Raw genomic sequence first — 22500 nt, forward strand, 5'->3', positions numbered from 1 at the left:
AGATGATTGGGGTATAAATAGTGTATCTTAGAGATGCAGAGTCTCTCAGAAGTAAAGATGGGTGGAGCTTCACCAATCTGTGAAAGACTGCATCTACAAACTGTTTCACAATAATGTTCCTCAACATCACCATGTGAAAATCTCATCATTTACAGAACATAATATCACCAAACATTTCAAAGTATCTGGAGAAATGCACAAGGGACAAGGGGGAAAAACTATATTGGATGTTTGTGGTCTTTGGGCCCTCAGGGGCCACTGCATTTAAAACAGTGATGATTCTGTAATGGAAATCACTGCATGGGTTCATTAACACCTCCAGAAATCATTTTCTGTGGACACAGTTTTCCGTATCATCCACAAATGCAGGTTAAATCTCTATCATATAAAGTAGAAGGTATGTGTGAACATGATCCAGAAACACCACCATCCTCTCTGGGCCAAAGCTCATTTAAAATGTACTGAGGCAAAGTGGAAAACTGTTCTGTGGTCAGACGATTCTAAATTTATACTGCATCTATTACAGTAGCATGGCTTTGTAGTAGAAGAGTCTGGGTGCTGAATACCTGATGCCTAGACCTTCACCATTTGAAAACATATGGTCCATTATGAAATTAAAGGTTTGGGGAATAAAGGGCTCTTTTTTGTGTTCCTCACAACAGTTTTTTTATTTTTAGCTTTTTATTTACTATGTATATAAATGTATGTATATAAATATATATATAAAACTCTACACATACATTCACCTCTATGCTGCTCTACTCTTTTACTGAATCTGATCTCCCTCTTATTCCTGGCCAACACTCACTGAAATAAAGTCTTTACCGTAATTTCAGTCAGGTGTGTGGTTCCTTCATTCACAAACTGGTTAAATAAACTACATACATTCACTGGTGGATTCAGGCTGTAATCAAACCTCCGTTCACCACGTCTGCTCAGCGCTGAAGCTGTGGGTACTGAATGCCAGGTGAAGATGAGGTATGTGCATGGAGGTGTGTACAAATATTTCCTACTGGCTTTCAAGATGAATAAATAATGACCTGCTCAACAGAGTGTGAAAAGAGAATCTTTCAGGTAAATTCAGTTGTTATTGAGCCCAAAGCAAAAGCCGGAAATAAGGATGTGCTTGAATGAGAAAAGAAAACATTCCTGGGAAGTTTCTGATTCCCACAGTCAGTGGAAGAAAATGTAAAAAAAGAAAAACAGAGTAGTATTTAGTTTTCCTGCTTATTGTTTGCTCTAAATATCTACTGTTTAAAATATCACAGTTTTAATTTAAATAATTTAATAGGACATATTAAGGAAAAACTTATCACACCATAATAATATCAAATAGAGCTGTGTAATTACAGTAGGAGTGTGTATGGGGTGCAGCTGGCCAGCAGGAGATGGTTCCAAATAAACATCCTGAAGATCAATGAAGGTTACAGAGTAACTCAAAACTTTGGACTGTAATTAATATCAACAGTCTGCTACAATGTGCTCAGGAACACAGTTTGCATGAACAGTTCTGCATGTAAACGTCCATCACTGAACACTTTATAACCTCAACACTGATGGAACTGTAATGAAGGACATTCAGTGTTGAGGATGAGAAAGAGGTTCCCTGTAGAGTCTGGTTCCTCTCAAGGTTTCTTTCCCATGAAGTCTCAGGGAATTTTTCCTTCACCACAGTCACCACTGGATCACTGATTAGGGAGAAGATCATGAAGAACAAACTTTTAGATACTAAACTTTTAACCTCTTTATCTCAGTAAAGCTTCTTTGGGCAAATGTCCACTGTTACAAACTATACACACATAAAATTCAGTGTCTTGACCTTCATAACTGCTTCCTAAAATATAAACAAGATGTGTGTGTTTTAGTGCCTGCACACACACACACACACACACACACACACAATATGATTGTTTTCGGAGTAAGGAATTTTATTTTTTAAGGAAAGGGAAATGAACCTCCTGACAACTGCAAGTTTTATTTTAACATGTCAGCACACACACACACACACACACACACACACACACACACACACACACACACACACACACACACACACACAACTGAAAATGAGCAGTTTTATTATAAGTGTTGTGCTGTTGGATTTAGTAACTATCTGTTCCCGGAGGACTGAAAGCCAGGTGAAGGTGAAGGTGAAGGTGTAATGTGTGGCTGTACACTCTGTGTGTGTGTGTGTGTGTGTGTGTGATTCTAATCCGTTTCTTCTGAAAAACAATTCTAACATAAATCATTAAAAGGCGGTGATGTGTCTGATTAAACTCCGCCCATGATGCATTGCCATTGGTTTAGTCTCCAGGGGGCGTGGCCAGCCTGAAATGCCCCCTGTTGTGTTTTGGTGCAATGAGTGTGTAGTAGTGTTGTAACAGGGGGAGTGTTTTCCATTTCCAACACATGCTACGTGTCTTCATCTGCAGCAATGGAGGAGGAACAGAGTTCTCTTCTGAAGACTTTTCTAATCACTTATATTTTTCCTGAGAAGTGCTATGAGCATCTGTTCCTCACTCTGAATCTGACACACGGTAAGTTTTATACACTCTGCGTGTGTGTGTGTGTGTGTGCGCGCAATGTAAAGCCACCGTTTTTCCACGTGAATCGGGGATTCGCTCGTGCTGCCCTGCGGCTCCGCAGTGATGTCAATCCTCCAGCAGATGGCGCTGCTCGGCGGAGATCTAAGAACCAACCAATAACCAATTAAACTCAGAAATGATTTATAATCTCCACCATAAGGCGGAAAATTACCCCCTAATAACAACCCCAGACCCTAAACCCCAGACCCCAGACCTGCTCAGTGGTATAATGAGATAATGTTTCTGGATAAGAGCTTCTGCCACATGCTGTAAATGTATTAAAACATGATCTCAGGTGAACACACCTGCCTCACTGATCCTGAGCTCCTGCTGAACATCTCATCACACCCAGACATAGTCAAGTGTGTGTAAAGTGTGTGTAAAGTGTGTGTGTGTGTGTGTGTGTGTTTCAGGACCATGTCTAAAGATTGTGTTGAGTAAGATCCTGAGTGTGTGGATGCTGGGAGAACTCATAGGTATGAGGAACACACGTCTACTTTTTATTTAAACTTTTTATTTATTTGTGCTTTAACACACACACACACACACACACACACACACACACACACTCTGTGCAGCGCCGGGACTCCAGATCTGGAAGGTGGTGCAGGGTGGCAGTGCTGAGGGGCTCAGTTTGGTTTCTGTGCTTCTGCAGCTGTTTTCAGTCACAACTCACACAGCAACCTGTATACTACACAACTTCCCCATCGGGTAACACACACACACGCACACACACACGCACAGCAACCTGTATACTACACAACTTCCCATCGGGTAACACACACACACACACACACACACGCACAGCAACCTGTATACTACACAACTTCCCCATCGGGTAACACACACACACACACACGGACACACACACACAGCAACCTGTATACTACACAACTTCCCATCGGGTAACACACACACGCACACACACACACACGCACAGCAACCTGTATACTACACAACTTCCCCATCGGGTAACACACACACACACACACACACACACACACACACACACACACACAGCAACCTGTATACTACAACTTCCCATCGGGTAACACACACACACACACACACACGCACACACACGCACAGCAACCTGTATACTACACAACTTCCTCATCGGTAACACACACACACACACGCACAGCAACCTGTATACTACACAACTTCCCATCGGGTAACACACACATACACAGCAACCTGTATACACAACTTCCCCATCAGGTAACACACACACACACACACACACACACACACATGCACAGCAACCTGTATACTACAACTTCCCATCGGGTAACACACACACACACACACACACACACACACACACACACACAGCAACCTGTATAATACACAACTTCCATCGGGTAACACACACACACACACACACACACACACACACAGTAACCTGTATACACACACACACATACACAGCAACCTGTATACACACACACACACACACACACACAGCAACCTGTATATACACAACTTCCCATCGGTAACACACACATACACACACACACACACACACACACAGCAACCTGTATATACTACACAACTTCCCATCGGTAACACACACACACACACACACACACACACACACACACACACACAGCAACCTGTATATACACAACTTCCCATCGGTAACACACACACACACACACACACACACACACAGCAACCTGTATACTACACAACTTCCCATCGGTAACACACACACACACACACACACACACACACAGCAACCTGTATATTACACAACTTCCCATCGGGTAACACACACACACACACACACACACACACACAGTAACCTGTATACTACACAACTTCCCATCGGGTAACACACACACACACACACACACACACACACACACAGCAACCTGTATTCTACACAACTTCCCATCGGTAACACACACACACACACACACACACACACACACACAGCAACCTGTATTCTACACAACTTCCCAATTGGGTAACACACACACACACACACACACACACACACACACACACACACACACACACAGCAACCTGTATACTACACAACTTCCCCATTGGGTAACACACACACACACACACACACACACACAGTAACCTGTATACTACAACTTCCCATCGTAACACACACACACACACATACACACACATACACATACACACGATTGCTTAAATTAACATTAAAATCATACAAATATTGTGTCTGGTGTGTATACGTGTATCTATATATATATATATATATATTTATTTGTGTGTGTGTGTGTGTGTGCAGGGCTTATGGAGAGAGTGTGTTTGTACAGATCCAGTTTGTGTTACTTGTTTTCCTTATACAGTATTACAAACAGAGTTTCATCTCAGGTATCATTATTATTTATTATTATTATTGTTGTTGTTGTTGTTGTTGAATGAATTGTGTAGGGGCAAATACACACACATCTAATACACACTCTGCGGTGAATCACAAAAACACACAGGGTTACTGGTCCGGATCAACACCTGTGTGTGTGTGTGTGTGTGTGTGTGTGTGTGTGTGTGTGTTACTGTAGGTTGTGTTATCCTCAGTGCGTATTCTGGTGTGATGTACCTGTTGATCTCAGCTCTGATTCCTGAGGTTGTTGTCATGGCGATGCAGGAGTGGAGTGTGTTAATCATCATCACCAGTCGGGTCAGTTTCAGTTTCAGTCAATATTTAATGTTTATTTACTGTGTGTTTTTTGCTCTGGACTCAAAGTTGTGCGTGTGTGTGTGTGTGTGTGTGTAGATGATCCAGGCCGGCTGTAATCTGAACAGTGGTTCCACAGGGCAGCTGTCTGGTGCAAGTGTGTTTTTGGTATTTCTGGCATCCCTGGGACGCACCTTTAAATCCACACAGGTAAAAACACACACACACACACACACACACACACACACACACATATACAGAGTTAAAGCAGTGAAAAGTATTGATATATTAACATCACAACATCACATTAACATACACAGTTATTTGATAAAGACCCCCCCCCCTCTCTCTCTCTCTCCCTCTTTTTAGGAGTCTGGCTCTCATTCGCAGGCCGGGGTTTTCTCCTCCTGCTGCTCTCTGCTTCTCCTCATTCAGATTCACATTTACACAAAACCTCAATCCAACAGAGACACAACATGCAGGAAGAAAGAAGAGTAAAGACCCAGGATGAGAGAGAGAGAGAGAGAGAGAGAGAGAGAGAGACACAGAGAGAGAGAGAGAGAGACACAGAGCAAGAGAGAGAGACAGAGAGAGAGAGAGAGAGAGAGAGACACACAGAGCAAGAGAGAGAGAGAGAGAGACCCAGAGCGAGAGAGAGAGAGAGAGCGAGAGAGAGACCCAGAGCGAGAGAGAGAGACACAGAGCGAGAGAGAGAGAGAGAGAGAGAGAGAGAGACCCAGAGCGAGAGAGAGAGACAGAGCGAGAGAGAGAGAGAGAGAGAGAGAGAGAGAGAGAGACCCAGAGCGAGAGAGAGAGACACAGAGCGAGCGAGCGAGAGAGAGAGAGAGAGAGAGAGCGAGAGAGAGAGAGATGTAAGTAATGAGAGATGTAATAGATGCACTTCACTCTGCACAGACCTGCAGCTCCATCATGGTTCTGTAAAAGGTTCCTCCTAGAGAATATTTCATGTTTTGGTAAAAATAAAATCTGTTCATCATCTCAGCAGTTTTTTTTCTGCACTTACACGAGATAAAAAGCATAAAGAACAGAGTCTGAGGTGCAGCTCACACACGGGAACCACAATGATTTATTTTCAACATTGTAGATTAATGCTGAAGAACCCAAACATGGATTTGATGCCAACACAATAATGGTGTTCTCTCAGTCAGTCTCCTGAGGTCTTCATCTGGAATGTTCTAACACTCTTGAGGAGTTCCCAGAGGTGTTCGGTGCTTATTGGCTGCTATTTCTTTACTCTCCTGTCCACCTTGTTCTATACCATCTCACCTGGATTTAGATGATTGTGAAGGCAAAATTATCTGATGCAGCACTTCATCTCTCTCCTTCTGGAACAAATCACTCTTACAAAACCAAGAGGTGTGTTTGTGGTCGTTCTCCTGCTGGAAAACAAATGATGGTCCCACTAAGTGTAAACCAGATGTGACGGCTTCATGTCGCTGCAGAAAGCTGTGGGTCCCATGCTGGTTAAGTGTGTCCTCCGTTCTGACCAAATCACCAACAGTGTCACCAGCACCTCCACACCATCACACCTCCTCCATGATTCACAAGAAGACGAATAAATCATCCATTCACATAAGACCTGTTTCATTATAGCGTTTGATGGTTTTGGAATCAAAAGACACATTGAAAGTTCTTGTGATGTTTGGGATTGACTGATCTTCATTTCTTAAATTAATGATGGATCTTTTCTCTTTCTTTAACTCAGTGTTTCCTGCTAGAATCTGGATCTGTACAGTAGTTGTAGCAGCACTAATAGTGATCATGACTCTGTACTCACACTTTCCTCTGCACAACTGATGCTCTAAAGCTCATGAAGATGGTGAGAAATGTCACAGATGAACTCATGATAAAACACACCTGTGACCTGAAACCCATTCCAGGTGACACCTCATGATCCTGATTAGAGAACGCTGTAAGTGTGTGAAGCAGCGTTAAAGCGACATGAAGCGACTTTGGACAATCGAAAATATAAAACAGCTGCTTGGTGAGTTTTTGTGTAAGAAGTGTAAGAATTGAAAGCTGAACGGTGTCACAACAAAAACACTGATTTAATTTAGATTTTTCGTCTGTTTGTTTATTTTGCATTTTGTAAATTGATCAAATGAAACAATAAAAAAATGTTTTAAATCGTTCTAACTTTACAGCATTTCTTCACACCTGCATAAAAGTATAGAAAAGTACACACACACACACTACATTACCCCACAGTCTACAGTCCACACCCACACACACATTATTTGTTATTGAAATGTGTATCGTTTTTGCTGAATCATATTGTATCTAATCTAATGCTAATTTGATCATTACACAATACGCGATTGGGAAACTGCAACGTGTAGCTGGAGGGTGTGGAAGGTGTGTTGATCAGATGAAGCAGGAGAACCCAAAAGGATCGACTTCACCTCGAGTGTAAAAGTAGCAGGTTGTGATGGCAGAAGGAGGACAGATGAACTCTGTGTAAGTGATCTGTTTATATCTTGTATTTATTTCCTGGAATCTCTGGTGCACACTGATTTCACTGCTTTTCTCCTCTTCAGTTCACTTCAGAATGTTTATAAATGTGATTTATTCACTTCATAAGAAAGTGGAATACGTTCACACACACAGTAAATTCAGTATATATAAGTTACGATGGCTTGAGGATCTTAAGATATGATATTGATACGGCATACGATAAGCTCCGCCCCCAGTCATGATCAGAGGAGGGAATTAACAGAGTACAAATACTTCGTTACTGTACTTCAGTAGATTTTTCTGGTATCAGTTTTTTACTCCACTATTTATTTTTTAGACTTTTTACTTTTACTCATTACATTTTTACACAAATATCTGTACTTTTTACTTCTTACATTTTCAAACCCGGCTCGTTACTTTAGTTTTAATTCATTGATTTGGTGAAATATATTTTTTATTTTCATCTTTTTTCACTCCGCTGGTGTCCTGACCCTCATTCAGCACAGATGTAGACTAGTTTATGGAGATAAGAATCAGCAGGCAGAAGCAGTAAGAAGTTTGGGGTTAATGTGGATGAGACAGAGGGAGTCAGTGATGAGAACATGACTGAGAACAGACACATTCCTGATCATCATCATCTTTTCTCTGCTTGTGTTCTATATGTGGATCTTCAGCCTGCATACATTCATTAGGTAACAACATTTTAATTAGTTTTGTATTAATATATATATATATATATATATATATATATATATATATATATATATATATATATATATATATATATATATGTATGTATATATATGTATATTTGTCTGTCAAAATTAAAATGATTGTAAACGGCACTAAATTTTATTTATGCTATGAATTCAGCGCATTTCTGTTTCATCATTTTTATGGAAAATGTAAATACATAAATAAATAACTAAATAAAAAGAGGCTAATTAAAACCTTCTGCAAAAATACGCTTATCCACGACGTCCTTTCTTAGATATAAAATAAATAAATAAACTCCAGATAAAAATATTTTTAATCAGTAAACTTTTGTTTTATTTCTGCGCCAAGTCTCAAATCAAACACCAAATCCGCCATGTTTTACACAATTTACCCTCTAGGTGGCGTTTTGTGGGTTTTTCCCTCATAATGGCGACACAAACTTAAATTACTGTCTTTATTGATCGTACAGATAAAAACAATTCATCATTCAAATCTGTAAAATGTCTATAATTTTATATATATAAACTTCCTGACGACTTGAAGAGGTGCAGTCTCTCCAGTGTCACCTCATTAACGGTCCGTGTGGAAACATAGCAAAGGCTCTAAATGATGTCCACACGTCTCTGCACTGATATAGCCTTTATATTTAATCACTGTACATATGCTTACATACATATCACATGCTGTAAATATGATACATGTTTAACACCTCCAAGCTGCCAGTTTTGGGCATCTGAGCAAGCACTTAACTCACTACTGCTCATTTTTTTCCCTATTTATTACCCACACTGTCTATACTGTCTCATATTGTCTGTATTGTCTGTATTGTTATGTATAGTCTGTTTTTGTCTTGTTGTGTCTGTTTTGTCATGTATAGGTTTTTATTTATGTCTGTACTTTTGAGAGTAACAAACAGCTGGAACCAAATTCCTTGTGTGTGTCAACACACTTGGCCAATAAACCTGATTCTGATTTAGTAAATGAGATCATTAAGAGTCGCTCGGGAGAAACACTTCCAACAGGAAGTGGCTATATCTTGCTACCTTTGTCTCTCTATTTTCTCTATCTAATTGTCTCTGTGTCTCTTTTAGTAAATGTCTCTGTCTCACTGTATGTGTCTCTCTCTTGCTGTCTCTCTATTTGTTTCTCACTCTTTCTAAAGCTGTGTCCGTGTCTCTTTGTCTTTGTCTCTGTCTTTCCTGCTTATTTACATGTCTAACAAAGTTTTGAGTTTTGAAGTAATGCCATTAGTGATCTATGATGAAAGACTTTCCTGGTTGGATTCTTACCTCTAGTTTCATATTGAACATTATAAGAAGTTTTTAAAAACAGAACAATTAAAGGTCATTAAAATTGGTTGCTGGTAAATCATGGTATATCAGTGGTGCAGGTGTTGGAGATGTGGTTCTTGTACCTGAGTCACTTCTCATAGACTTCAAGTAACTGAAAGAATGAACAGGAAGGAGAAGTTTTGACCTTCTACCATCATGATCTAAGAGAAAACAGTGGTCTCTTAACTATAGAAAAACCAAGAGTCCAATAAGCAAAGCCTTGTTTGTCACCCCTCTGGTAGTGTAGTGGTTTAGTGATGCAGCCTCTGCTATCTGACTCACCCGGTTCAATTCCTACCCCTTAGCTTTCCTTTAAATTGTTTAAAAAGTTTTATAAAAGAACCAAAAAAGGTCCTAAAAATCAGGTTCTTGCAGGAGATCCTGTGGCTCAATTGGAAGAGCTTTACCTCTGGGTTGAGAGGTTGCTGGTTCAAACCCCAGCCAGGACTCAAAGTTAAGAGTGTGGAAGGTTCCGGTGACCATAGTGATGAAGGTGTCAGAAATGGCTGCGTGGAAGGTCGGTTGTGGACGGTTTCAGAGGGCGTATCCTGAACCAGGGGGGCAATAATCAGGCGTCTGCCCCCCTGGCATCTGAGAAGCTGAAAACAGGGGGTTATGAAGCAAAAACATCCAAAAAAGTTTCAACATAGGCTCCTGGCAGAAATTTATTTAATAACCTTGCCCCCTCCTGTAAATGCAAAACTGTCACCCTCAATTTTTGAGTGAGGCTGTAACCCAGCAGGTCTTCACAGCCTTTGTTCACAGTCACCCACTCCATTGCTCACCACACAGTAATTTCCACACAACTTACCCAGAGTGGGGACAAGCCAGATTTGAACCAGCAACCTCTGAGCTCAGAGGCATGGCTTTTACCACAAAGCCATCAAGTCCCACAACACACCTTCTTTTTTTGGGGGGTTTATCCTTCGTTTCATGCTTCAAAGCAAGACATTCAGACCAGAAAGAAGGATTCAAACCCTGAACCCCACCAACAGCAAAATACCAGTCTTAACCCACTGAACCATCTGGAAGGACAGGCTGTGAGGATTGTTAGAGCAGGTCTATCTTTTCTTTCAAACCATCAACACAAGAATATAATGCTAAAGACAGACTGAGGAAGCAAACCCATATCATGACTAGCAGGGACAACGCAGGCTTTGAACCCTGATTCACACCATTAGTGAGGCACCAGCATTAACCCACTGAACCATCAGGAAGGACAAGCTGGGAAGCTTGATTAGAGCAGGTCTATCTACCTTTAAACCATCAACACAAAAATTTAACTCTAAAGAAAGAGGTAGGAAGCGAATACAGATGTAAGTAGCACAAGTTGAACCCACATTGTAAATAGCAGGATTCGAACCCTGATCCCACTACCAGCAAGACACCAACGTTAACCCACTGAACCATCAGAGAAGACAGGCCAGGAAGTTTGTTTAGAGCAGGTCTATCTACCTTTAAACAATCAACACATGAATATAAAGCTAAAGAAAGATTTAGGAAGCAGGAACATAACCGACATCGCAACTAGCAGGATTCAAACCCTGATCTTCACCATCAGCGAGGCACCAGCCTTAATCCGATCAACCATGGAAGAGATCAGACTGGGATGCATGTTTAGATGAGGCACAAGCCTTAACCCACTGAGCTACCGCAGAAGTGCCTTTTTTTGGTGGGGTTATCTTTCATTAAAGAGCAGGAAATCAAGAAATTAATCCAACACAGAAAGGACAGAATTGAAATGTTTTCAGAGTGGACAAGGTCCAGAAGTTTTATTTACCAACACAGCAACCACCAGCTCGAGCAGGAATCAAACTTTTAAACTCATCCTTGTGGTGACCCTGACATTAACCCACTAGGCTATCGCTATCACTCTCCCTCTCTCCATCCATCCATCTGTCCATGATGTGACGTCCAGTTAACAGCTAAAACAGGTAGAAGTAATAACTACTTTTTACTGAAGTACATGTCTGAGTCAAAACTTCTTTACTTTCACTTGAGTAAAAAAGTATAATCAGTACTTCAACTTTTACCCGAGTATTTTAAACATGAGGATCTGTACTTCTACTTAAGTAAAGGATGTGTGTACTTTTGCCACCTCTGGTCATGACCCGGAGCTCGTCCACCTGCTCGATGCTAAATATATATAAATACTGTAACATTTCTACATTACGTGTGTGAATGAGAGGGAGGGCAGCAGAGGGGTGCGGTTGCATGGAGAAGAGGTGGAGAAGGTGGAGGCTGAACTCCTCTACCTTCTCCACCTCTTCTCCCTGCAACCACACCCCTCTGCTGCCCTCCCTCTCATTCACACACATGTACTCTGTCTTGGTACCTGGAGTCAACAGTGCAAAGTAATGGAGAGTGTGTTAGAGAAGTGAAGAAAAGAGTGCAGGCAGGGTGGATTGGGTGGAGAAGAGTGATAGCAGGAGTGATTTGTGATAGAAGAGTATCTGTGAGAGTGAAGGGAAAGTTTATAGGACTGTGGTGAGACCTGAGATGTTGTATGGATTAGAGACAGTGGCATTGAGTAAAAGACAGGAGGTGGAGCTGGAGGTAGCAGAGCTGAAGATGTTGAGATGTTCGTTGGGAGTGACGACAATGGACAGGATTAGAAATGAGTTTATTAGAGGGACAGCGCATGTAGGACGTTTTGGAGACAAGGTGAGGGAGGTGAGCTTGAGAAGGTTTGGACATGTGCAGAGGAGGGACATGGGGTATATCAGTAGAAGCCACCAGGAAGAAGGAGAAGAGGAAGACCAAGGAGGAAGTTTATGGATGTGGTGAAGACATTGCAGTTAGTTGGTGTGAAAAAGGCAGATGTAGAGGACAGGGGGGGTATGGAGATGGAGGATCCGCTGTGGTGACCCCTAATTGGAGCAGCCGAAAGAAGAAGAAGAAGAATACTGTATAATAATTACATTAATAAGAAAATACTTACTATACTAAGAAGTTCTACATGATATTGTAACCGAGCGTTCGTGTAGGGTTCGCCTAAACACTTTATATTGAATAAAAACAATAAACGAGATTATCCAAACTCTTCCACACTTTATTAACACAGCATCACCTTCAGCCCGAGGTCACCGACCCTTTAGCACCCCCAAGTGCGCATGTCCCTGACCTATCTATGGCAAGCCCCGAGGGGAAAAATGGATTACACACACAATGAGCACCAGTCGATCCAGAATTAGTACAGCATAACAAAATTCAATAAAGTCTGTTACAATATCATAAAAAATGCGGCCTCTGACTGGTTCCTGCTCAGTATTTTGCTCAGACTTGTTGAGATCGGAACAGAAAATTAATCATATGGAAGAAGGTGGTGAAGGTCAGAAACCTGCAGACTGTCAGCTTTTAAAAACACGCCAATGATTAATAAATAAATACCTGATTTCTGAATATTAAACACTAATTATAGTAGCTGTTTAACAGACAACTGCATGAACGACACTAATATTATATTTATGATAAACAATGAAATAAATGAGTTGAATAGATGAGAAACAGTTGTGAATGCAGGTTCCATCAGTCGTGTTCTTCTGTTTGACATTGACTCCGTGTTACTGATGTAAAACAGTTCCTTCGTTCACGTGCTTCTCTGTTAAAAGTACATTTTTACAGTAGTTTATTTTGACACACGATGCAGCTGCTGTATTTTGGAGTTTATTATAAAACTCATGATGTAACTACACAACTCTGCTCACACTATTGCTGCTGTAACAATAATTACAATGATGTCACGTGATCGCCTCCTGCGTACTTCACACTACACGCTGTAAAGTCACGTGCTTTGTGTTCTGGTGTTTTTTTCTGGAATGTGTAAACCCTGAGCTTTTTACAGCACGTTTAATAATATTGTCCTACAGCAGCTTCACACTGATAAAGACGTGATCCAGATGTGTGAAAGAATGAAGTTTAGTGTTTATCTCTAAATCAATGATCCAGTGGTGACCTCATGAGGAAGAAACCCTGAGAGGAACCAGACTCTACATCAGGGGCATCCAAACGGTTTTTTCCTGAGGGCCACATACAGAAAAACACACAAGGACTGGGCCACTGACAGTACGGTGAGGTACTGCCTCACTTTTAATGCACTAATACCGGTCACATCAATCAAATGCAGGTACATTCTGTTTAATAGATGAACATGTTTGAAGAAAAAAAGCCTCCATCACAGTCTCCATTAGTAGATTTGTATTTTATTTTGTACTAAAAGGTGGGCAGGGAATTCTCTCAGTTACAGCTCTGCTGACAGCGGAGGTGCTGCCTTTAAGACAGAAACTCAGAACTACAGCACATTTTATGTGAGCGGAAGAGAAGATTCTATTTTTACACTTTAATACGGACACGTTACAAATGCATGGCGGGTCTCAGATTGGACACTCCTGTGGGCGGGTCTCAGATTGGACACTCCTGTGGGCGGGTCTCAGATTGGACACTCCTGTGGGCGGGTCTCAGATTGGACACTCCTGTGGGCGGGTCTCAGATTGGACACTCCTGTGGGCGGATCCCTGTTTAGAGTCTAACATGATCCTCGTTTGAAACAATGGCGTGATGGACAGGTGAATAAAGCAGCGTGATCGAATGAGTTCCACATCAGGAATTTTATTGAAGAACAAAAAGGGACTACATGTAAAGTGTGCACTTGTACACTACAGGGGGAAGGGCACTAAGAAGGGCACACAGACCTGCAAGAGATGATATTAAAAAAAGAGTGAGGCGGTAAAAATGAGGAAATAAAAATAAGACTGCGTCTAAAAGAAGTCCACGTCTTCAGGGGCGTCCAGGTCGCGGTACTCGATGATGTTACGAGGATCACCGCGCATCATCCTGAGCAGCAACCACAGGAGAAAACATACAGCGTTACATTATAATGATAAATAATCAGACATGGTGTGTGTGTGTGTGAGAGAGAGAGATGTACGTACCGGTTGTTTCTGGGTTTGCCAGGATACCCACCCTGACCACGGAAACTGTCGTAACCTCCCCTTCCTCCTCCACCATACTGGTTAGGAGGATATGGAGGACCTGCTATAGAGAGAAAACCATCACAAACTCTGAAAGTCTCACACACACACACACACACACACACACACGCACACACACGCACACGCACGCTTTACCTCCATATCCCATCACTGGAGGTCTGGGCTGCCCAAATCCCAGCAGACCCTGAGGACCCTGAGGGTGGAATGGAGGACCACCAGGAGACATCACACCTACAGAATAGGGGGCAGGTTAATAAACCCAATAATGAGAAACAGTCAGTGTGAGGACAGTACGGCGAGATCTGATTGGCTGACAGCAGCAGGGATGTCTCACCAGGGGTGGGGCCTGGAGGAGGGAGGGGCTTTATCTCAGGGATAGATGGTCTTTTGGCATCCATCAGGAAGTTGTTGAAGAACTCTACTTCCTTCTTCACCTCCTCGATTTTATCTCCATGTTTGTTCAGGATGTGTTTCTTCACAAACTCCGGACCCTGAAGAACACAACGTCACAGAGTTAACACTCGCTCTGTGCACCACGTGAGAGGGGAGAAGGAGCCACGTGAGGAAACTCCAGAGCAGGAGATCGCACCTTGAACTTCTTCCCACTGAGAGGACAAAGCCACTTGTCCTTCCCGAGCTCCTGCGTGTTCGCAGACACGAACTTCTCCACTTCCTGTTCCGGATCTTTCCGACCCATTTTAATGGCTTCCTCCTCAGACAGGGTTTCCTTCACGCTGAACAAGGGGCCGAGTTTCTCCTCGAACGTCTTCTCCCAGTCACTTACTGCGAACGTACACACACACACACACACACACACACACACACACACACACACACACACACACGGTAACCATTTTAACATTGTTACAACACAGTCATGCTGTGTGTGTGTGTGAGACTCACCCTCCCTGTGTGTGATGCGGTTGGGTGGAATGGGCCCGCGGACATGGATGATCCCACAGCGGTTGGGCATCTCATCCTCACTCGTGTATTCACACATGTTATAATAATCAATAGAATGAACAATTCGCAGGTAGAACAACAGACGATCCAACACCTAAACACAAACACACACACACACACACACACACACACACACACACACACACACACACAGAGTAAATGAGTGTAGACGTAGGTGTCTACAGAACATGTGTAGAGCTTTCTGTAACATTAGAACCTCACACAGAGGTTAATAGAGTTCATGGTGACTGATGAAGGATGAAGATGAATGAAGGTGTCTGACCTTGACAAGTTTCTCATCTCTCTCCACGGTGATCTCAGTGGGATTGCCTTCTTTGTTCCCGTCCTCCAAGTCAACCCCGCCCACATTTCCCAGTAGCTCCTCCTCCTCAGCACTTACTTCCTCAATGAGGTAATCTGTGATGTTTTTGAGAATGGGGTTCTGAGCTGGAAGCTACACACAACCATAAAACATACATTATAGAGTGCACTGATTACACAACAGTATTGTGTGTGTGTGTGTGTGTGGCACCTCAGCAGTGTGTGCGTCTCGGTGACCCCACAGCCCCTCCCTCTCGTCCAGCGCGTGTATGAGTTTAGCTGACAGTTTGATGTCGTTTCTAAGAACTTGTTTATGCTGCGTGATGCCGTTAACGTTTCTCACACGCCGCGCTAAATCCCGATTCACTCCGGGAGCTAACTCACAGTCACGCAGCTACACACACACACACACACACACACACACACACACACACACACACACACACACACACACACACCAGAACAGAAAAAAAACAGCATATCAGAAGTTAAAGGAGCAAAAAGAAGGTGTGTGAAATGCGAACAGAAAATAACATCAAACAGAATGGTGGAATCATTTACTCGGATGTTCTGTAGGTTCCAGCAGATCTCTTTGATGTTGACACCTCGGTCAAAGGTCACCCAGCATCGCCTGAAGAACCTAAAACACACACACAAATTAATATGTCCTTAAATCCAGAAGCAAACATTATTATTATTTAAAAAATGCTTTTGTGAGGTGACACATGGGGCATCACTGTGTGTGTGTGTGTGTGTGTGTGTGTGTACCTGCGCTCCGGTTGTGGTTCAGACAAACATACACGCATGAATCCAGGAAAACGGCGACACAGCTGAGGACACACACACACACACACACACACACACACACACACACCGGATTAACAGCAACATACGGTGCTTATTACAGTTTTTTGGTTTAAATGGTATCTCAGAGTTCTACTGTAATTAGATGGAGGTGAGTAATGAGGTGAGCACTGACAGCCACGATCTCTGCTTTAGAGATGGTCGGAGCGATGCTCCTCATAAACAGGGAGCACGTCATGTGGAGCGGCCGGGGTTTAGGAGGCTGATCATCCTTTACTTTCTTCTCCTCCTTCTCTTTCTCCCTCTCACTCTGCTTCTCTTCCTTTCTCCCCTTCACATCTACACACACACACACACACACACACACACAGTTCAGCAGTGTGTTCTTAGTTCTTACAAACAGAGCAGTAAACACACTCACCTTCACCCTCCTCTTCCTCTTCATCCTCCTTCTCTTCTCCTTCTTCATTTCCACCATCCCCTTCTCCCTCCATATCTCCTTCTCCCTCCGCCTCCCTCTGTCTCTCCGTGGGTTTCTCTGAGGAGTGAGAGTTCGAGTCGGAGTCGGAGTCTGACTCGCTCTCTGAGGCGCTCGCCTCGTCCTCACTGTCACCGCTGTGCTTCCTCTTCCTCTTCTTACTCATCTACAGAGGGAGAGAGGCGGTCTTTCAGCATATCCTTAAACAAACACTCAAACAAGTGCATGAACACACACACACACACACACACACACACACACACACACACACACACACACACCTTCTTCGGCTCCGATATCTCTTCAGGTGGAGCTTCATTATCAGGTTTGTCTCTTTCACTTCCTGCTTCAGCATCTGCATCTTTTATTCCAACATCTCCAGTCTCTCCCTGCGTGCGCACATTATAAAACATTCATGTTTTATAAGCTCTTTATCTGTAAAGCTGCTTTGGGATGATGATGATTGTTAAAAGCTCTACACAAATTACAGATCAAAAATAGATGATGAAAATGAGCTAATTTAAGTAAATATGAATGTATTAATTATAATAAATATTGAGGAAAATAAGTTATGCATTTAAACTGAAAGAAAAAGTAACAAATATATAGTTTATATATAAATATAGATAAAGACGTCAGTGAGTCGCCTCTAGTAGCTGCTCTCATACTGTATGATTTTTGCAATCAACTAATGGTGCTGATTTTTCAGACGAATGAAGCAGTCGACTACAAATAAAACAAATCAATGAGACGAGATGAACGTGTGTGTGTGTGTGTGTGTGTGTGTCAGTAAACGCACCTCCTTGACATCCTTCTTGACAGACACTTTGCGCTCGATCTCGGCTCCTCTGGTCTCATCACGTTTCTGGGTTTCAGATGGCGGTCCTCCGGGCGTCGGTCTCTCTCTCTCATCCTCATCCTCAATGGGCTGCTCGAGGATGCGCAGATCGTACTCCGCCCCTCCCTCCATCTTTATCACCGCTAAACAAAACCAAACACACCGGGTGTAACCGGGAGGCCCTCTGGTGGTTCAAACACTCATGTAGTGTCGGGGAATGAGGGTTTAATACACTACATGGTCAAATCTGAGAAACGTTGTAACTTATGGTCATGTGACTGAAATCAGTGGCTACTTTATTAATCAGAACAAAACCAAATTTTTGCAAAAAGATCCGTTTTTATAGCAAATGAGATTAATTACTGTACAACTCAACACACAACATGGAGGAGGTGTTGGAGAAGTAAAGACACATCTGGAGAACATCTACAGCACATACTTTTAATTTCTACTTTATTTTAGCTAAAAATAAAAATCTGTGTGTGTGCTGCAATTACTACAGACTCTGGACAGGAACAGTGTTCTCTCACCAGCGTCGAGGATCTTCAGGATCTGTGGTGCACGGTCGATGTCCATGGTGATGTTATCGAACCAGCTGTTCTCCATTAAGTACTGGAACGCGTTCAGGCGGTTCTGCAGAGCGGCATGGGCGTCGGCCTTCCGTTTCCCCGACTCATCAGGGTGATATTTAGAGCGGAACCTAATGTGGTGTGGAGGTGTGTGTGTGTGTGTGAGGGGGTGGGGGGATAGATGGAGCAGACAAAGACAGAGAGGGAGAGAAAGAGAGCAGGAGAGATAGAGGGTGTTAATAACAGACAGGAGCTCTCTCTCTCTCTCAGAACATTTCTTTCTAATTCATTAAATAGAATACAGATTACATCACTTCCTGTTTACTCCATGTTACTGTCCCCTCGCAGTGCTATAATAATAAAACGAAATGAAAAGCTCCACTCACCACAGCTACAGGCAGAAACACCAACACACAACAACTACACATTTCCATCAAATCTGCATGTTTTTTTTTTTCTTAAACATTTTCTGTACATTTACCTGCAGGTTTAACTCGCAGTATTACCACACATACAGACAGACGCCTCCTCAGGTGTGTGTGTGCACGTGAGCACGTGAGCACGTACACACACGGTTTCTGCGCTCTTGCCATTTCAATTCCCGCATATCAAAAAAAGGGAGGTGAAAAAGACAGGTGTGTGCACGCGTGTGTGTGTGCACGCCAGGGGGTGTGTGTTTGCGCGGCGGACGGACTGTCTGACTAAATCCCTGAACACTTTGTTTCTAAAGCAGCTGCATTGTGCGCAGTGCGAGTCCTGACTCACTAACCCACGGCCTCCTGCGGAGTTCCCACACACACTCGCACTCGTCTTCTGAAAAACCTTGCCGTGGAAGAAGGGAAGAAGCAGTTGGGGTCGTTAATTGTTGGAAAAAAAAAAGGAATAAAGCAAATAAAAATAACGTGAACACTGAAGGTGAAAAAAAAAAGCAAAACATGATCCTGTGGAGAGAAAGTTCAGGAAAATAAACACCACTGTTAACACACTGAAGCCCTGCTGGGACGGGGTTCGGTTCTCACTAGTTATACAGAGAACTGGGTTCTGATTGGTGATCAGATGAATTCTTTAGAACAGCAGCTCTAATAGTAGTGCAGGTTTATATTAACACACTCAATACGTTCTTCCCAAACTCTCATTTATCAATGTACACACAGACAGAAGGAGTCTCCAGTCTCAGTGCTTCATAACAGTCAGAGTTACACTGAATTCTCTCAAAATAGAACATTAAACTGATAAAAATCTCAGTGAGACGATGAAACCAAAAAGAAACACTAAAGAGAATTCACGCCGTCCCAACTGGGCTTTTTCACTGTAATAATAAAAACCCCAACACAGAAGCATTAACACTGTCCATCCCCTCTTCCTCTGTCCATCCCCTCCTCCTCCTCTGTCCATCCCCTCCACCTCCTCTTCCTCTGTCCATCCCCTCCTCCTCCACTGTCCATCCCCTCTTCCTCTGTCCATCCTCCACCTCCTCTTCCTCTGTCCATCCCTCCTCCTCCTCCTCTGTCCATCCCTCCACCTCCTCTTCCTCTGTCCATCCCTCCTCCTCTTCCTCTGTCCATCCTCTCCTCCTCCTCTGTCCATCCCCTCCTCCTCCTCTTCCTCTGTCCATCCCCTCCTCCTCCACTGTCCATCCCCTCTTCCTCCACTGTCCATCCCCTCTTCCTCTGTCCATCCCACCCTCCTCCTCTTCCACTGTCCATCCCCTCCTCCTCCTCATCTATCCATCCCCTCCTCCTCATTTATCCATCCCCTTTTCTCCTCCTATTACTCCTTCTCCTCCTATCAGTTTCTTTCCACTGATATTAAACTGCATGCATTAATTAAAAAAATGAATAATGAACACAGGAATCAGAGACTCGGGTCGTACCACTCTTCTCCTTTATGAGCGAGGAAGAACTCCTGCATCTGCTGCCGTCTGAAGTCAATTTTATACTCGTTGTAGCGTTTGACAGATTCGGTCTCATCCACAGAGTCATCCAGAGACAGCAGGAACTCTTTAAAGGTCTTCATTACAGGTGGGGGAGGACCCAGATCCAGGTCATGGATGTTCCCCAACCTAAGAAACACACACACGGTCAAATGAGCTGCTCTGTAACACACCGCTCACTGTACATTTATATTATTGAGTTTACAAAGCGCCCTCACCTGGCCTGGATGGGGATAGCATGGTGTGGCTGCATGAGATGGATATCAGGGTGACCCCAGGGCTGAGGGGGCGCATAACTGGGTCCTCCACCTCCACCACCTCCACCATAACCCAAATCATAACCTCCATGATACGGGTCTCCTCCATGATCATCCCTGAGAAGGAGAACACCACATTGTGACTGTGTGTGTGTGTGTGTGTGTGTGTGTGTGTGTGTGTATATAAAATGCAGCTCAGTGATCAGCTCAGCTCTTTACCAGTCCCTCCTCATGCGTTTCTGCTGTGGGCTCATGTCGTGTCGGGGTGGTGAGAATCTCTCTCTCCGTCCTCTCTCGTACTCACGGTACTCTCCACGACTCCGCCTCTCCCTCCCGCGGTCCCATTCCCGTGCCGACGGCCGCCAGTTCACCAAACACACAAACACAAATAAACACCACAACAACCCAAACAAGTCACAGCAGCTCCCACATGTGGAAGGTTCCTCTGAACATCGCCAGAGTTAAACTGACATTTTCAAAATATATGTTTTAATCAAATCTGTATTTAATAAAAGTTGGCTAAAATTTGTTATTAATAGTTGATTGCTGGAAGTATCGGCAAAAATCCTCTGTCATTACGAGAGCGGCCTCTAGAGGCGAATCACGGACTGCGTGCAGCAGGAGAGCACTTTATTATATTTATTATGAATGATAATTATATTTATTAATGAATATATTCACATTCATTATCTAGTTATTGGCGACTACAATCCAACCTCCCTATCGGTAAAATCGGTCGACCTCTAGTTATAAACTGAGCTTAATTATTTAAGATTCACCCACCAAACATATGCATAAGTAAGTAAATGTTCTGATTTCAATAGCAGTGAATATAAAAAAATTTAAATATATCAATATTATCATAATGAATTTTTTTCATATTCGCTGCGATTGAAATCAGAACATTTACTTAAATCTCTTGAAGTGATGCTCATTTATCCGTACAGTGCAGAACAAAAGCTAATCCAGCATTAGGGGTAAAAAATATTTAAAATCATAAAATCTCCACAATAACACTGATAGTGACTCCGGCCCGTGGCCTTTTCTGTTACAGACCCCTGTTAAAGAAAGAAAACATTATGTGGCCCTCACAGAAAAAACGCTTAGGGACCCCTGAATTAGAGCATCTGTGTGTACAGAGCAGAATATTAAGAGTTACAAGCTGATCGCTTTGTGTGTGTGTGTGTGTGTGATGTTTAACGTTATACATGTGATTTCCCAGTTCTCACCGATCGCTCCAGTCGTCTCTGCGTCGGTCTTCTCGCTCTCGTGACCGATCGTAGTCACTCCTCTCCCGCCGGAACTTATCCCTGCGCCGCCGATCGTACTCATCATCACTGTCTGCCATATCGCTCTACAGAGGCACTGGAACACACACACACACACACACACACACACACACACACACACACACAGTTTAACACTCTCTCTCTCTCCTACAGATACTTCATTTCAAACTTGCATTTATTTGTAACAAAATTACTTTTTAACACAATAATTACATAGTGTACATTACAGAGGTGTGCGAGCTCTTCAACTGTTCCCTACACAGTGCACATCACAGAGGTGTGTGAGCTCT

General features: G+C 42.9%; 2 protein-coding genes across 3 annotated transcripts in view; one reads left to right on the forward strand and one right to left on the reverse strand.

Annotated features, from left to right (window-relative positions):
• Positions 1–2360: 2360 nt before the first annotated feature.
• On the forward strand, positions 2361–5847 carry mpdu1a (mannose-P-dolichol utilization defect 1a). Of its 2 annotated transcripts, XM_046838923.1 has the most exons (7): positions 2361–2537; positions 2999–3061; positions 3164–3296; positions 4855–4940; positions 5129–5247; positions 5344–5454; positions 5614–5847. In XM_046838923.1, the coding sequence occupies exons 1-7, from the start codon at positions 2435–2437 to the stop codon at positions 5740–5742; spliced, it is 744 nt and encodes a 247-aa protein (XP_046694879.1). In that variant the 5' UTR covers positions 2361–2434; the 3' UTR covers positions 5743–5847. The 2 variants fall into 2 exon arrangements, with proteins under 2 accessions (XP_046694879.1, XP_046694880.1); XM_046838924.1 differs by lacking the exon at positions 2999–3061 and having other exon boundaries at positions 2365–2537; positions 5614–5844.
• Positions 5848–14355: 8508 nt separating this feature from the next.
• srrt (serrate RNA effector molecule homolog (Arabidopsis)) overlaps positions 14356–22500 on the reverse strand; it is an 8741-nt gene continuing 596 nt past the window's right edge. The window contains exons 2-20 of the mRNA XM_046838921.1: positions 22151–22286; positions 21141–21284; positions 20883–21038; positions 20605–20793; positions 18693–18862; positions 18124–18305; positions 17606–17713; positions 17268–17490; positions 17022–17185; positions 16811–16872; positions 16604–16682; positions 16254–16436; positions 16005–16175; positions 15662–15815; positions 15348–15541; positions 15093–15249; positions 14894–14989; positions 14699–14801; positions 14356–14600 (exon numbers count right to left, since the gene is read on the reverse strand). Of these exons, the coding sequence (XP_046694877.1) occupies positions 14525–14600; positions 14699–14801; positions 14894–14989; positions 15093–15249; positions 15348–15541; positions 15662–15815; positions 16005–16175; positions 16254–16436; positions 16604–16682; positions 16811–16872; positions 17022–17185; positions 17268–17490; positions 17606–17713; positions 18124–18305; positions 18693–18862; positions 20605–20793; positions 20883–21038; positions 21141–21284; positions 22151–22269 (2730 nt within the window). The 5' untranslated portion in view covers positions 22270–22286 and the 3' untranslated portion in view covers positions 14356–14524. The remainder of the gene's footprint in view (positions 14601–14698; positions 14802–14893; positions 14990–15092; positions 15250–15347; positions 15542–15661; positions 15816–16004; positions 16176–16253; positions 16437–16603; positions 16683–16810; positions 16873–17021; positions 17186–17267; positions 17491–17605; positions 17714–18123; positions 18306–18692; positions 18863–20604; positions 20794–20882; positions 21039–21140; positions 21285–22150; positions 22287–22500) is intronic.

This window comes from Silurus meridionalis, chromosome 25 (assembly GCF_014805685.1).
Source record: "Silurus meridionalis isolate SWU-2019-XX chromosome 25, ASM1480568v1, whole genome shotgun sequence".
NCBI lineage: Eukaryota > Metazoa > Chordata > Actinopteri > Siluriformes > Siluridae > Silurus > Silurus meridionalis.